The sequence below is a fragment of the Beta vulgaris genome, chromosome 4, assembly GCF_026745355.1.
Source record: "Beta vulgaris subsp. vulgaris cultivar EL10 chromosome 4, EL10.2, whole genome shotgun sequence".
NCBI classification, from domain to species: Eukaryota; Viridiplantae; Streptophyta; class Magnoliopsida; order Caryophyllales; family Amaranthaceae; genus Beta; species Beta vulgaris.
This window is the reverse complement of record NC_079205.1, coordinates 29460459-29476709: the sequence shown is the minus strand read 5'-3', so window position 1 is coordinate 29476709 and position 16251 is coordinate 29460459. Positions and strand designations below refer to the sequence as shown.

At 35.5% G+C, this 16251-nt stretch overlaps 1 protein-coding gene across 1 annotated transcript; it reads right to left on the bottom strand.

Moving 5' to 3' along the window:
- Positions 1 to 1943: 1943 nt before the first annotated feature.
- On the bottom strand, positions 1944 to 6256 carry LOC130591107 (uncharacterized). The gene is made up of 3 exons (XM_057394023.1): positions 6171 to 6256; positions 5456 to 5987; positions 1944 to 2039 (listed from the first exon to the last, which is right to left on the bottom strand). The coding sequence occupies exons 1-3, from the start codon at positions 6254 to 6256 to the stop codon at positions 1944 to 1946; spliced, it is 714 nt and encodes a 237-aa protein (XP_057250006.1).
- Between the last annotated feature and the right edge of the window lie 9995 nt (positions 6257 to 16251).

The following is a 16251-nucleotide window of genomic DNA, read 5'->3' as shown; positions in this document are numbered from 1 at the left end:
AGTCCTTCTTCTCGAGTTTTACACTTAAGTAGCGGACGATTGCAAGACTTCTTATACAAAGTTTCATCCCACAGCTCAAACCACTTGTCTCTAGCCTTGACATACTTATCGTTCATAGGGTTTGAGGGTAATTGGCCTGTCTTGTTGAGGTTTATGATAGGCTCCATCCATACTGTTCCTTGGCTTAGGAATAAGACTTCTACTTTATCAGAACTTTTCTTCAAGTTAACCTCCCAGTCTCCTTGGTATATCACAATCAGTTGAACTGGCTAACTTTGAAAGAGCATCAGCGTGATGGTTTTCTAACCTTCGCACTTGCTCCAACACAAATCACATTAAAGGTTCAATCTCATCTCTGATAAGATGCATGTACTTGCTTATAGATGCTTCCTTGCATTCATAATCTTCAGTTACTTGGTTGATCACTAAGAGAGAGTATGATTTGGCATCGATCTCTAAAGCCCCAGCCACTCTTCACATCTTGATTCCAACTAGCAGGGCCTCATATTCAGGCTCATTGTTGGATGCCTAAAACTGGAATCTTAAAGAATATTCAACCTTATCCCCCTTCGAGGATTGACAAAGAAATCCTGCTTCACATCCATTGGCAGTTGATCATGCATATACCATAAGAGTCTAAAACTTCCTACCTTCTGCTGGATCAGGTATCAGGTCTATAGCTGGCCGAGTAAGTTCAACTATGAAATCAGCTAAGGCCTGGCCTTTAATAGCCTTCCTTGGTTCGAAAGTTATATTAAACATTTTCAACTCAATGCCCCATTTTAACATTCGTCCAGCGACTTTCATTTTTTGCAATACTTCCTTTAAAGGTTGGTCAATATAGACCAGTATGATGTGAGCAAAAATATAAGGTCTTAACTTCCGGCTGACCAGGACTAGTGCCAATCCGAACTTCTCAGCCAAAGTATATCTGCATTTTGCATCTTTGAACTCATGACTCACAAAGTATGTTGTAATTAATACTGCCAGCAGGAAGACATTTATAGCTGACACACTGCTAAGTATATAAAAAAATTCTCCCCTTTAGTTGGGCTGCCAACGTGGTAACTGACGAAAATGATCTTTTACTTGCTAAAGTGTTTGGTCTGCCTCAGCTATCCATTCGAACATGGCGTTTTTATTGATTGTAGTAAAGAAATGATGACATCTATCCCCCGACTTAGAAAAGAACCGGCCAATAGTCGCAAGGCAGCTAGTTAAACGCTGCACTTCATTAATCTTAGCCGGTGACTTCACATCCAAAATGGCTTGGATTTTTTCATGATTAGTTTCAATTTCCCTCTGGTCTACTAGAAACCCCAAAAACTTTCCGACCATGACTCCAAAAACACATTTTTTGGGATTCATCTTTAGCTTATCTTTTCTAATAGTCTCAAAGTTCTCTTGCAAATCACCAATGGTCTTTTTCTTGCCGACTCTATACTATCATATCATCTATGTATGCCTCCATATTCCAACCCAACTGTGGCTGAGACTGTATTGATCAGTCTCTGGAAGTTGGCCAATGCATTTCTTAGTACAATAGGCATCATCATTCAACCATACAATGCTTTCTCTATTATGAAAGACGTCTTGTCTTGATTGTCTGGCCACGTAGGAAATTGATGGAAGCCAGAATAGGCATCCATGAAGCTTAACATAGCATGGCCGACCGTGGAGTCAACTAGTCGATCTAACTTAGGCAATGGAATAACGTCCTTGTGACAGACCTTGTTGAGATTAGTGTAGTCCACACACATCCTCCATGTGCCATTTGGGCTTTGGCACCATGACTACATTACCTATCCAATCTAGATAATAAGCTTCTCTGATGAAATGGGCCTCTAACAAGCTCTGCACCTCCTTGTCGCCGCTTGATTTTTGGCTGATCCTAGATGTCTTTACTTCTACCGAATTAGTTTCATGTTTGGATCAACATTCAATCAGTGAACAACTATCTCAGGATCAATTCTAGGCATCTCTTCAAAACTATACACAAACACATCATGAAACTCCTTGAGTAAGATTATCAAAGCTCCCTGCAACTCAGGGGAAAGAGAGGAACCAATCTTTAGGGTACTTTCTGGACAAGCATCATCTAAATATATGTCTTTTAGGGCCTCAAAAGGCTCTGGACGCATAAGTGCCAAACCCATGTGGTTATAACTTCTTCAGACGAGTGGGGCTCTTCCTTTACTGGCACCTACTTCCTATTTTTGTCGGGGAGAATTTCGGTCATTCTCCTTGAGGGAGCAACCTGCGTCTCAGTATCAATTTCATAAGCATAAGATGAGTGACAATTACTACTTTAACATGATTTAGAGTTGTTCATCCAAGAATAATATTTTCGCCTGTTAAATCTCTAACGACTAGAAACATGACGAACAAAGTTCGTGAGATATCCTTTTCTCCTACTCTGACCGACAAAGTAGCCTTTCCCATAGGATGAATAACTCCTCCTTCAAAACCAATGATCGATTAGGTGATGAACATGAACCAAGTTCTTCTCATAAAACCTTAATCTAAACAAACATGCACTAATGATGTCCATCGAACTTCCAGTGTCCGTCAAAATCCTTCTTACTCTTAGATTTACTATCATCATTTCCACAACTAAAGGGTCATCCTTAGGGGTCTTCAACTTTCCCCGATCTTGCTCACTGACCACCACCTTTGGGAAGGGCCCGACCTTTGTTTGATCAGCTAACGAAATTTTGTTGAGCTTTTGGAGATAGTTTTTGTATCCTCGATTGGTAGGTCCTTCAGGGCTTCTGAAAGACTCGTGGCACAAACTTCAATGGCTTGCATAAATGCTTCAGCCTCCTTTAGGGCTTCTGAAAGACTCGTGATTTTCTTCTTGACAAGATCAAAAACTTTTTCGTCGTAGCCCTCTCATAAAGACATCAAACGCCACTCCAGCATTTAGTATCATGGACTATCTCCAAGGCTTCTAGAATGAATCGCTTGGCAAAATTGTAAAGAGCTTTCTTTACCCCTAGAATGAACTTCCCCAAATGCATGCTAGTCTTTTGTTCTTGCCAATTTGCTATAAAGTGACTTGTAAACAAGTAACTGAGTTTAATAAAATTGTAAACTGGATTATGTGGGAGATTTTAAACCAAGTATGGGCTACTCCCTTCAGAGTAGAAGGGAAAATTCTTAAACCAAGTAACATTATCTACTGCTTGAACATACATTTGATGCTTGTACGTGAAAAGATGATCATCAGGATTACTCGTTCCATCAAATGGCTCATGTAATACCCCCAAATTTCTCCACTTTAAAAACTTATACTTTCGCAACATACTTGGAGAAACTTAAGGGTATTACCACCAAATATAAATACGTTTAGGCAATACTATAACTTGATACACAAAATATGCAGCGGAAACTTCTAACTTTATTTATAAAAATAATATTATTATCCAAAACCACAATACTAATATGAAAAGTCTAAAGACTACTAAAATAGTGATATAGTTTTAGTGATCCCAAAAGGTTCCTCCCATGCATCATGAATCATCAATAGACCTGCAAACTACTCCCCGTAAGGAAAGTAGGTAAAAGCCAAAATAAATAGGAAATACGAGTCAGTTGAAATACTGAGTACCATTACGTGCAAGACTTGTAAACTTGTAAATATATAATTCACATACTTTCACAAACATGCTTTCTTTCACAATTCTAGTGATAACAAAAGATAAGATCAATCCATTATTATTAAATTCACGTTAACACCAAAGAATATATCTCCTTTAATAATTCCATTAAAAGTGGAAAAATAATAATATAAGAACTTAACTTAAACCCCTTTCCTTGATCCGCGGATCCTAAGTGTGCACATCCCCAAGTTAGTATCCCTTTATGAATACAAAGACATTGGAGTAACCTTGATGCCAACTAATGAACTTGGAAGAACCCTTCTTGAACAAAGCCAAGTGGTAATTGTAATAAAACTAACATAGGGGTAAACCTTTCCTTTAATTCAAATAAAGAATTATGATAAACAATTAATTATAGGGAATTAAAAAAAAAAGATAATTTAAAATTTTAAAACTAAAACTCATGCTAATATTTTTGAGTTACTCAAAGCCACTGATTTGCAAAAGTGGATTCCTTCATAAAAAAAAAAGGGATCATACATGCAAACTGATTTTTTTATTTACTTTTCTAAAACAAACAAAACAATATTTGGTTGGTTTAGCATATCTACGAGTCAACAAAGCAAGAGAAAATACAAGCTTTGATTTTATCTAGCCTAAATGATAAGAAGGTTTGATTAAACCAATTGCATATACCAATTCATATAATTTATACTAAAACACACATAACTAATGTATACATAGTAATCAAAGATCAAGCCACGTAAACGTACCTTGTAATTCACGAAACAAGAAAATCAACTAGTAAGGGAATGTTCAAGAACGAAATCCTCCTATTAATTATAAACTAGTTCTAATCAAAATGATGAACAATACATGCACTCTATAAGAAAATTATGCTAAACTAACTAATTATAGACATGATTCATGCTCAAACAATTAAAACATGTTTTTGGTGAAGAGAAATTGAAGGATTAGAGGGGTATTTATAGGGTAAACTAGGGTAGAAAAGAGGTAAACCTTTCCTAAATTATTAAAATTAGGGCAAAAGAATTTAAAAAAAAATTGCAACATTAAAAAGTTGTCGTGCAGCAGCTGTATAATGCAGCAAAAAAATTTTTTTTTTTTTTTTTTTTTAAAAATAACTCTTCCTTTATTTGTAAAAATTCTTTCCTAAAATCAATTTTGTTTGATTTTAAAGAGATTGTTAAATCTTCCCAAATCAATTAAAATCCCTACTTTCTAACTCAATATAAATCTCATAAAAATCTGATTTTATAAGATTTAACAAAATATTTTAAATATTTAAAGTTTTCGGTTTTATTTAAAAGAATCGATTTTTCAAAACAACACTTATAAAAAATCCGAAAATTACATACTAAAATGTATAATCTAATTTTATTACCCAAAAATGAATTTTGGATTTTATAAAATTATTTATCAAATATTTGTTTAAATAACTAATTAAATAAATAAGATAATGACAAGAGCAGCTATTGTTAAAAATTACTAAAATAACCTTTAAAATTCAAACTATATTTCCCTCCAAATGATTCCCTCCAATGTGATTTTAAAATAGTTTAAAATGAGTTTTGAAGATAAAATTTAAAATTTTTTAAATAATCTCAATAAATGCCTAAAAATACGGGGTATCATAGTCTACCCCCTTAAAAGAAGTTTCGTCCCGAAACTTACAAAGATTTTAAAAATATTTGTTTTCATGCTAAAATTATGAATGCACATGTAAGATGCAATATAACGACTCTATATGCTCTAAGAATGTAAAAGCGCGCGAAACTCTATCGCATTCTACCCCCCTTAAAAAGGGAGTTACGCCCCGTAACTCTACTAACCTCAATGAACAACTCTGGGTACTTTCTACGCATTTCGTCCTCAGCCTCCCAAGTCGCTTCCTCGGTTTTGTGATTGGACCAAAGAACTTTCAATAACTTTACATCCTTGTTTCTAGTACTACGGACTTTGCTATCTAGGATCTTAATCGGTCTTTCCTCATAGGTTAAGGTCTCATCCAATTCGATAGATTCAGGCTGCAACACATGAGAAGAATCTGCAATATACTTCCTCAATTGTGACACATGAAAGACATTATGTACCTTGCTTAACTCATTAGGTAACTCTAAACGATAAGCCACCTTGCCAACCCTGGTCAAAATTTTATAGGGTCCAATGTACTTTGGGCTTAGCTTGCCTCTCTTTCCAAACCTCATTACCCCTTTTGTCGGAGAAACTTTGAGTAAGACGCTTTCTCCAACCTCGTACTCCTCATCCCTCCTCTTCAAATCGGCATAGCTTTTCTGTCGATCTTGGGCGGCTCTTATCTTTTCCTGAATTAACCTGACTTGCTTCACGGTGTCCTCGATAAATCTGGCCCAAGTACAATCGTTTCACTTATATCATTCCAACATATCGGGCTTCGACATTTTCGACCATACAAAGCTTCAAACGGTGCCATTCCAATACTTGCATGATGACTGTTGTTGTAGGAGAATTCAATCAAATCCAAGTAATTTCCATGATCCTTGATACTCCATTACACAAGATCTTAACATGTCTTCCAATGTCTGAATAGTTCTCTCAGTTTGCCCATCAGTAGCTGGGTGAAAAGCGGTACTCATCAGTAGCTTGGTCCCCATTGCTTTTTGCACACTTTGCCAAAAGTTCGATAAGAACCTAGAATCTCTCTATGTCCTTTGGTACTCCATGATACTTCACTACGAACTTCACATAGGCTATAGCCAATTGATCCATCGACCAAGTATTCTTCATTGGTATAAAAACTGCGGTCTTAGTCAAACGGTCCACTACCACCCAAATAGTATCATTTCCTTTCTTACTTTTGGGCAAGGCTCCCACAAAATCCATTGAGATAGAGTCCCATTTCCAGCTAGGCACTTCCAAAGGTTGGACCATCCCTTGAGGTCTCTTATGTTCAATCTTTACCTTTTGACAAGTAAGACACTTAGCCACAAATTCAGCAACTTCTTTCTTCATGTTTGACCACCAAAAAGTCTTCTTCAAATCCTTATACAACTTATCTCCCCCTGGATGCATTGAGTATGTGAGTTGTGAGCTTCCTCCATCAATTTCTGCTTAAGATCCCCTTGATTCTGAGGCACACACCATCTTCCTTTGAATCTCACACTGCCATCATCAAATATTTTAAGTCTAGTCTTGCCCTCTTGAATTTTCTTCCTTAATTTTCTCCAATTTATCATCCCCAGCTTGACTTTCCCTGATCTCATCAAGAATAGAAGGTTGGATCGCTATGGCACCTAGTAGTTCTTCTACGCTTCCTAGCTCCATGACTTCCAAGTTCATCTTCTGAAACTCCATACATAACTGATCTGGCAATATTATTGCATTAATCGAATGACTAGTCTTCCTACTCAAAGCATCAGCCACAACGTTAGCCTTCCCTTCATGATACTGGATATCCAAGTCTATCCTTAATGAGTTCTAACCATCTCCTTTGCCTCATGTTCAACTCCTTTTGAGTAAATATGTACTTCAAGCTCTTATGATCTGTATAAATCTTACAAGTTACTCCATATAAATAGTGTCTCCAAATCTTCAAGGCGAACACAATGGCAGCTAATTCTAAATCATGAGTTGGATAATTCACCTCATAAGGTTTCAATTGCCTCGAAGCATAAGCAATCACCTTTCGATTTTGCATCAGTACACACCCTAAGCCATATTTCGATGCATCACTATAAACCTCATATTGTTGACCTTCATCTGGCAATGCTAAAACTGGTGCTGAAGTTAACCTGTTCTTCAAGTTCTGAAATGCCTCCTCACACTCTGAACTCCAAATAAATTTACACTCCTTTTTCATCAAGTTAGTCATAGGCCTCGAAATCCTAGAGAAGTCCTTCACAAATCTTCGTAATATCCGGCCAACCCAAGAAACTCCTTATATCAGATACACTCTTCGGAGTAGGCCATTCAGTAATAGCTCGAATCTTCGGGATCCACTGAAACACCCTCTTTCGAGAACACATGGCCCAAAAATGCAACTTCCTCCAACCAAAACTCACATTTAGAAAGCCTTGCATATAATTGATGCTCTCTCAACTTTGACAAAACTTGTCTTAAATGCTCCTCATGTGCCTCCCTATCCTTAGAGTAAACCAGAATGTCGTCGATGAAAACAACAACAAATTTATCCAAGAACGTTCTGAAAGTTCTATGCATCAAATCCATGAAAACTGCAGGTGCATTAGTCAAACCAAAAGGCATCACCGTGAACTCATAATGTCCATAGCGAGTCCTAAAGGCTTGTCCTCGATATCATTCTCCCAATCCTTAATTGATGATAACCAGACCTCAGGTCTATTTTAGAAAAATTCCAGCCCCTTGAGTTGGTCAAACAATCATCTATTCTCGGAATGGGTATTTGTTCTTGATAGTTACACTATTTAGTTCCCGATAGTCAATGCATAGCCTCAAACTCCCATCTTTCTTTTTCACAAACGTACTGGTGCACCCCATGGTGAAGAGCTTGGCCTGATGTAGCCTTTCTCCAACAGCTCATCCAGTTGGACTTTTAGTTCCTTCATTTCTGCAGGTGCCATTCGGTATGGGGCCTTAGAGATTGGTCCTGTTCCGGGCACTAAGTCTATGGTGAAATCAAGATCTCTCACTGGTGGCATTCCTGGAATCTCGTCAGGAAAAACATCTGGAAACTCACTCACCACTGGTACCTTGCTAGGTTCAACCTCTTCCATTATTTCTTGAACACTACACATAAACAATGGGTACCCTTTCTTTATACAAGACTGTAGTTGCAAGGCAGAAATTATCCTGGCCCTTTTGTTTCCCTTCCCTCCTGTAAGTCACCCTAACCTTGTTTGGTCCGGTTAAAATTACTTTTTAGCCTCACAATTGATATGACCCTTATATTTTCCAAGCCAATCCATCCCAAGGATGACATCTAGGTCTTTCATCTCATACTCAATCAAGTCAGACGGGAATTCTATTCCTGCTATAAGTAGAGGTACCTGCCTATACAACTTAGAACAATGCAATTCTTCTCCTGATGGTAATGCAAAACTGACAGAAATGTATTCTGGACTGACTAGTCCTAGACGTTCACCTAGGGTCCTAGTCATGAATGAATGTGATGCTCCTGAATCAAATAGAACTTTAACAGGCATAGAATTAACAGAAAAAGTACCAGCTATCACATCAGATGTGGCCTCGGCCTCACGACCATTTATTGCAAAGATGCGCCCCTTGGTCTGACTATTTCCATTCCCGTTTCCTGGCTTAGCACTCCCAGATTGTTGAGTAGGGTTTGACGGTTAGAAGCTATGGTCTTGTTATCCTGGGCAGGAATAGGTGGTTTTCCTTCAGATTTCCAGTAACATTCATACTCACGATGACCTAGCTTTTGGCAATACCTACAAGTCACTGGCTTCCCTTCACAATCTTTTCCTGGGTGGTTCTTATTAACTTCTTACAATGGAACACCCTTTTGGGCCTCTCTCCGCCTGATTGATTCCTTGAAGTCTGATCATTGGTCCTAGCCCCAACATTTCTTCCAACTCTTCTTTCGCTTCCTCAAACTTTTTCTCATTCCCCTGGTTCGGGTAGTTGCCATTCCCTTTCCTCTTTTCTCCTGAAGAGTTTCCCTCTAGTTCCTTCCCTCTAATCCCATACAAGTGGGCAGCTCTCCCATAAACCTCATCAAGGGTGCTAAAGGTGGCTCCTCCGAGCTTTCCTTGCAAAGATAGGGTCAAGCCTTGCTCAAATCTTTGAGCCTTAAGAGCCTCAGTGGGTACTACTTCAGGTGCAAATCTCATTAGCTCTATGAACTTACTGTAGTATTCTGAAATGGACATGGCCCCCATCCTAAGGTTAATGAACTCCATACTTTTCTGCTTTCTTAAGTGGGTAGGGTAAAACTTGGTTCTTAAGGCTTCTTTCAACTCGGTCCACCCAAAATTGCGCTCGATCGTCAAATCATTTTTCCTTTGGCTCCACCAAAGATCTGCTTCCTCCTTCAGATAATACACTGCGTTATTCAGCTTAAGCTCTTCTGGGAGTTGATGGCATCAAAAAGCTTGTCAAATTCCCTAATTCAGTTTTCAAGACTAGCTGGGTCCTCTTTCCCGTTGTAGTAAGGGGTTTTGAAGCAGACACCCTCTTAAATACTTCTCCAAATGCATCTAATTCATTGGACTTCGGGGTGGGGCATTTGCAGCTTGGGATAAGGCAGCTGCTATTTCAGTCAACTTTTTCAAAGCAGAATTCAATTTGGCACTATTTCCACCCCTATGCCTTTGAGACATCTTCCTGAGTGGAGAACAATAGTATCTTAACTAAACGAACATATAATGAACTAGATACAGGTAAACCATCTCATTAATAATAATCAAATTGCATACATGGTTTCTTTATTCGAAAGCAACACAAAAATGATAATAGTAATAATAACCCCTAAAGTTACTACATTAACTTGTCAACTACTGACAATTATTTAAGCCTAACATGAAGATCCTATTCATAATAAATCATAGGTAAGACTCCCTCCCTCCAAATTCTCTTTCATAGGCGGCCGACGACATGGGTGAGTATTCAGGACTCGGTGGCACTTCTTTAAGAGGGTTGGATCGTGCCTTTGAAGTGTTATCTTTAGGAGTTGTAGGTGTATATTCTGGACTTGTAGAGCGAACAGATATGGTATAATATGATGAGATGATGAGGCTTCAGACATAAGCGAATCAGTATCGAATTCTATGGTAGCATTAGATGTAGACTCTAAGTTCCTTTCCCATGTCTTCTCTGCATAGTATAAGTCTCCCAAAATGTCAACATATCAGCTATCCATACCCCTTCATGCACGTGTTCATGCTTATTCCACTCATTTTCATTCAATAGTACATCCTCATATTTCCTAAAAAGATTTTCATACTTTGGAATTCTAGGTAAGTGAATAAGAGTTAGAAGAATTTTCCAAGGGTCAGTCCTCATTTCTCTTCTTCCTTGTGAAACTAAGAACTTGCATAAAGATGAATTCCTTGAATAAAGAATGCTATAGTGTGATAATGCCTCTTAAAATAGGCGGCATCATAGTAAGTATCCCTTACAAACTCAAGCATCTGAAATTTAAAATTTAACAAGTAAGCATTTAATTTGCAAATAGTTAACCAAATAAAGTTGCATAACGCAATTTCTTTCTCCTTTTTCCACAAAAGAATAGTCCTAAAAATAATAATGCAACTTGATAAAAATCGGCCTACTATTTAGGTACTCGAAAAAAAAATCAAAGTCTATCATCTTATTCTACTTATGCACATAAAATGCTAAAACTTTTCTTGCCAAAATTATTTTTACAACCTTTTGTTTTTCCAAATATATTTTATAATGAGTACTTGATTCATGACAAAGAATAGTCGGGCCAATGAATTTCCCAGGAAAGGGTTGGTTACACGCAACGTTGGTGAGAGCCCAAGCCTTTCCTTGCCAGAAGCATTGACAACCCAACTTATCCAAATCAATCGTTTTTCCTCAAATAATAAAATAGATTTTTATGCATAAATAATATAAATATGAAAAGAATGCGAAACTCTCTAACCTATATGCCCATCCTTAAGTCTACCCATTAATTTTAGATTCCAGTTTCATATCCCTAGGCTTTTAAACTGATACCACTTTGTAACACCCCCAAATTTCTCCACTTTAAAAACTTATACTTTCGTAAAATACTTGGAGAAACTTAAGGGTATTACCACCAAATATAAATATATTTGGCAATACTATAACTTGATACACAAAATATGCAGCGGAAACTTCTAACTTTATTTATAAAAATAATATTATTATCCAAAAACCACAATACTAATATGAAAAGTCTAAAGACTACTAAAATAGTGATCTAATTCTAATGATCCCAAAAGGTTCCTCCCATGCATCATGAATCATCAATCCCCGTGAGGAAAGTAGGGCAAAGCCAAAACAAATAGGAAATACGAGTCAGTTGAAATACTGAGTACAATTACGTGCAAGACTTGTAAACTTGTAAATATATAATTCACATACTTTCATAAACATGCTTTATTTCACAATTCTAGTGATAACAAAAGATAAGATCAATCCATTATTAAATTCACGTTAACACCAAAGAATATATCTCCTTTAATAATTCCATTAAAAGTGGAAAATAATAATATAAGAACTTAACTTAAACCCCTTTCCTTGATCCGCGGATCCTAAGTGTGCACACCCCCAAGCTAGTATCCTTTATGAACAAAGACATTGGAGTAACCTTATGCCAACTAGTGGACTTGGAAGAACCCTTCTTGAACAAAGCCAAGGGGTAATTGTAATAAGAATAACATAGGGGTAAACCTTTTCTTTAATTCAAATAAAGAATTATGATAAACAAACTTAATGATAGGGAATTAAAAAAAAGATAATTTAAACTTTTAAAACTAAAATCATGCTAATATTTTTGAGTTACTCAAAGCCACTGATTTGCAAAAGTGGATTCCTTCATAAAAAAAAATTATACATGCAAACTGATTTTTTTATTTACTTTTCTAAAACAAACAAAACAATATTTGGTTGGTTTAGCATATCTACGAGTCAACAAAGCAAGAGAAAATACAAGCTTTAATTTTATCTAGCCTAAATGATAAGAAGGTTTGATTAAACCAATTGCATATACCAATTCATATAATTTATACTAAAACACACATAACTAATGTATACATAATAATTAAAGATCAAGCCACGTAAACGTACCTTGATAATTCACGAAACAAGAAAATCAACTAGTAAGGGAATGTTCACGAACGAAATCCTCCTATTAATTATAAACTAGTTCTAATCAAAACGATGAACAATATAGAACTCTAAAAGAAAATTATGCTAAACTAACTAATTATAGACATGATTCATGCTCAAACAATTAAAACATGTTTTTATAAAACTCAAAAAGATCAAAAACTAGGAATTAAAACAACTTTTAAAAAAATAGAGTACTTACAAAACCTCCCGCTAAAACTCCTCGGTGAAAACTAAAACTACTCAAAGAGACCACTCACTTTAGGGAAAACTTTATAAGGAACTCTCAATATTTTTTTGGTGAAGAGAAAGTGAAGGATTAGAGGGGTATTTATAGTGTAAACTAGGGTAGAAGAGAGGTAAAACTTTCCTAAATTATTAAAATTAGGGCAAAAGAATTTAAAAAAAAATTTGCAACATTACAAAGCTGCCGTGCAGCAGATGTATAATGCAGCAAAACTTTTTTTTTCTTTTCTTTATAAAAAAAAATAACTCTTCCCTTTATTTGTAAAAATTCTTTCCTAAAATCAATTTTGTTTGATTTTAAAGAGATTGTTAAATCTTCCCAAATCAATTAAAATCCCATACTTTCTAACTCAATATAAATCTCATAAAAATCTGATTTTATAAGATTTAACAAAATATTTTAAATATTTAAAGTTTTCGGTTTTATTTAAAAGAATCGATTTTTCAAAAAACACTTATAAAAAATCCAAAATTACATACTAAAATGTATAATCTAATTTTATTACCCAAAAATGAATTTTGGATTTTTAAAATTATTTATCAAATATTTGTTTAAATAACTAATTAAATAAATAAGATAATGACAAGAGCAGCTATTGTTAAAAATTACTAAAATAACCTTTAAAATTCAAACTATATTTCCCTCCAAATGATTCCCTCCAATGTGATTTTAAAATAGTTTAAAATATTAATATAAAAAATTCAAAATTGTTTTAAATAATCTCAATAAATGCCTAAAAATATGGGGTATTACAGCTCAAGTGTAGGGAGTTTAACCTTTGGGAAAGGGGGGGACTTTATTATTCTAGCCAAGAAAGGAGTTCGACAGGTGATACGGAGAGCTCCCCGCTGCCCTTGATGGGTATGAACTCCTTACGGTTCTCCTTCAAAACAAGGTGAGATGAAGTATTCGATGGGGTTGCACCTCGATACACCATCGGATGCACCATTATTTTCTCTTGCCGGGGACGAAGATGGGAAGGACCCAAACTTCTTCCTTCTGTCCGAGAATATATCTTCAAAGGTGGATCTCTCAAATATGGGGTAGACCTTGTGGCCGACCATTGTAATGCAACAACTTTCTTTGTTTTGATATAGTCTCGAGCATGTGTCTCTATCTGATGCAAACTCGGACGTTGGTCATCCTGGGACCTAACCACCAGGTTATAGTCCATCTTCCTTCATTGCTCACTATATTTAGGTTGTTTTTCTCTGCCTGCCCGTCTAGAAACTTCTGGACAATCAGGTGGACTTAGACTTGCAACATTGACTTGAGAGCGTCCCCGGAAAGGAGCTAGATTGGGAACAGTTAGGCTCTGGATTCACCTAAAAAAAATAACATATTGTTCTTGATTTGTTTCTGGACGACTTCTTCCATCTTGGTCTGAAAGTCATTTAACAGATTTTCAAGATGAGCAGCAGTTACAGGACGTTCAAGATTTCCTTCGAGAAGAGGCACTTGATGTTCATCATGATCATTGGATGGAGGCTTATCCTTCCCTCGAGGTGGTCGATCATCATCCATAGTGTCTTCTACCTTAATCCGATAACTTCGACTTCGAGCTATGTTAGATGACTAACAGTCAATCATCGTTGTTTATCACCACAGACAACGCCAAATGTTAAGTCTGATTAAGGGCCAAGCAACTTCTTCCTTCGATATGTTTTTGGAGAGAGTTGTGCAAGGGATACCTTTGCTCCGTGGTCCGAACCTGCAACAAAGGAAACCAATCCTCGAAGTTTAGGTGGTGGTTACCCCTCCGAACCTTAAGTATTATGGAATCAGGTGTAGACATAGAGAGAAAAAGAGAAATATTTCAGTAGAGTCATGACATTGTATTCAATGATCTACCTTTTACTTAATTTTGAGGGGATTATATATAGTGTTTGGAATTTTAAAGTTAACATTTGATGTCACCCTAGAATGGGGGCATTTGATTGGCTAAGCAATCAGAATTCAACACGTGGCAGGCAATGATTGGAGGCTGAATTTCAACCAATCATATACAACCATTTTTTGGGAATTAGGCTTTAATTATTCCTTGTGTCCAAAAATGAGCTTAAAAATATCAGTGGAAGTAAACCCTTTAAAAATCTTAGTTTCCTCTGGTTGGTTCACGTGTTAGCTCATCAACATTCATTTTTAGGTTACAACAGTTACCTTTGTACTCCCAAGTACCAAATATTAATAGCGAAGCTTCAACTCTGGAGATCGGGATCGTGGTTTTTCCCTATTGTTGAAGAGGATTTCCTTTGTAAAAATAATTTGTTATTTTTGCCATATTGTACTATATTTTTCTTCCCAACATTTGCGTATTCGTCGTTTATTTCCCAACAAATTTTTTGAATATCAGGTACTATATATTGAATCTTGAGTCACACTTTACTTTTCTTACATTATGTACATAGGACATTAAGCACTATTTTGTGAATAATTTTATTTTTACTTTTCTATATAGTTGCACTATGGAAAATAAAATATTTTACAATGAAATATTCAAAACTATGCAAGTCATTGAAGGAAAATAAAATCCGAATGTCAATATTGTTTATATTTTATTTAATAAAAATTTTGAGTTGTACTTGTTATTTGTATTATGTTGTAATTTTTTTTAATGTTATCATATTTCGTGTCCTGGATGAATAAATGGATCTTCTTGTCGAAATCAACATTCATTAATGTAACTATCAATAATGTTCTATCAAAATAATTCCAATTTGTTTAATTTGGATGTTTTCTTTGACATGTAATAACCTTTTTGAAGCTATGTACAAGTGATATTTTGTTGATGAATAATTGTTTATCTATATACAATCTGTCATTTTATTTAGTTTTCTAATGATTTGAGGTATTTATATCCTATAAGCAATTTATATTTAGTAAAAAATATCTAGTGTATTATGCATGGATCCGCAAACTAGTTGAATATATCATAAAAAAGATGAAATACATAATTAAATAAAATAGTAAAAAAGAAAAAAAGATCAAGATCACAATGATAGAAAATATAAATACTTTTATCACACACACACACACACACACACACACACACACACACACACACACACACATAATATATATATATATATATATATATATATATATATATATATATAAAGTGTCAGCTGATTTTCTATAACAAATAAATATTGCTAGATTAGATAAATATTATTAATTAAAAATTCACTTGACATTGAGATTTAATAATTATGTAGGATATCACAATTTGCATAACAATGTAAATAATCTAGCAAGTAAGATCAAACCAAAAAAGGCAATAAAATATTTATGGTATTAAAGTGAACTGGTTCTTCAATAATGCAGAGGACAAAAATAGAATGAGATCAGATTATCTCTTTAACTAGTTTGTTCTTTTGCAAACAATATGAATACATAACACAGAATAAAATTTCAAGACAACTTGAGAAGATGAAGGCTTTAATATAAGAGCACAAAAGAGGTCAAAAGACACTACTTAACATTTGCAATTATAGAGTAATTATCATACTAAACTTATCACTAGAGAAATTGCTGAGGGCATGGACGTAAGGTCGTGGTTCATTTGTTACATACGATACGAGGTAAATT

Excerpts from the sequence above, each read along its gene's own strand:
- LOC130591107 (XM_057394023.1), bottom strand. The coding sequence starts at position 6,256 with ATGGGGACCAAGCTACTGATGAGTACCGCTTTTCACCCAGCTACTGAT. Across the intron at positions 5,988-6,170 it reads ATTCAGACATTGGAAGACAT|ATTTATCGAGGACACCGTGA; the intron begins GTTAAGATCTTG and ends TACTTGGGCCAG. Across the intron at positions 2,040-5,455 it reads ACCCAGAGTTGTTCATTGAG|GGAGCTTTGATAATCTTACT; the intron begins GTTAGTAGAGTT and ends CCTGAGTTGCAG.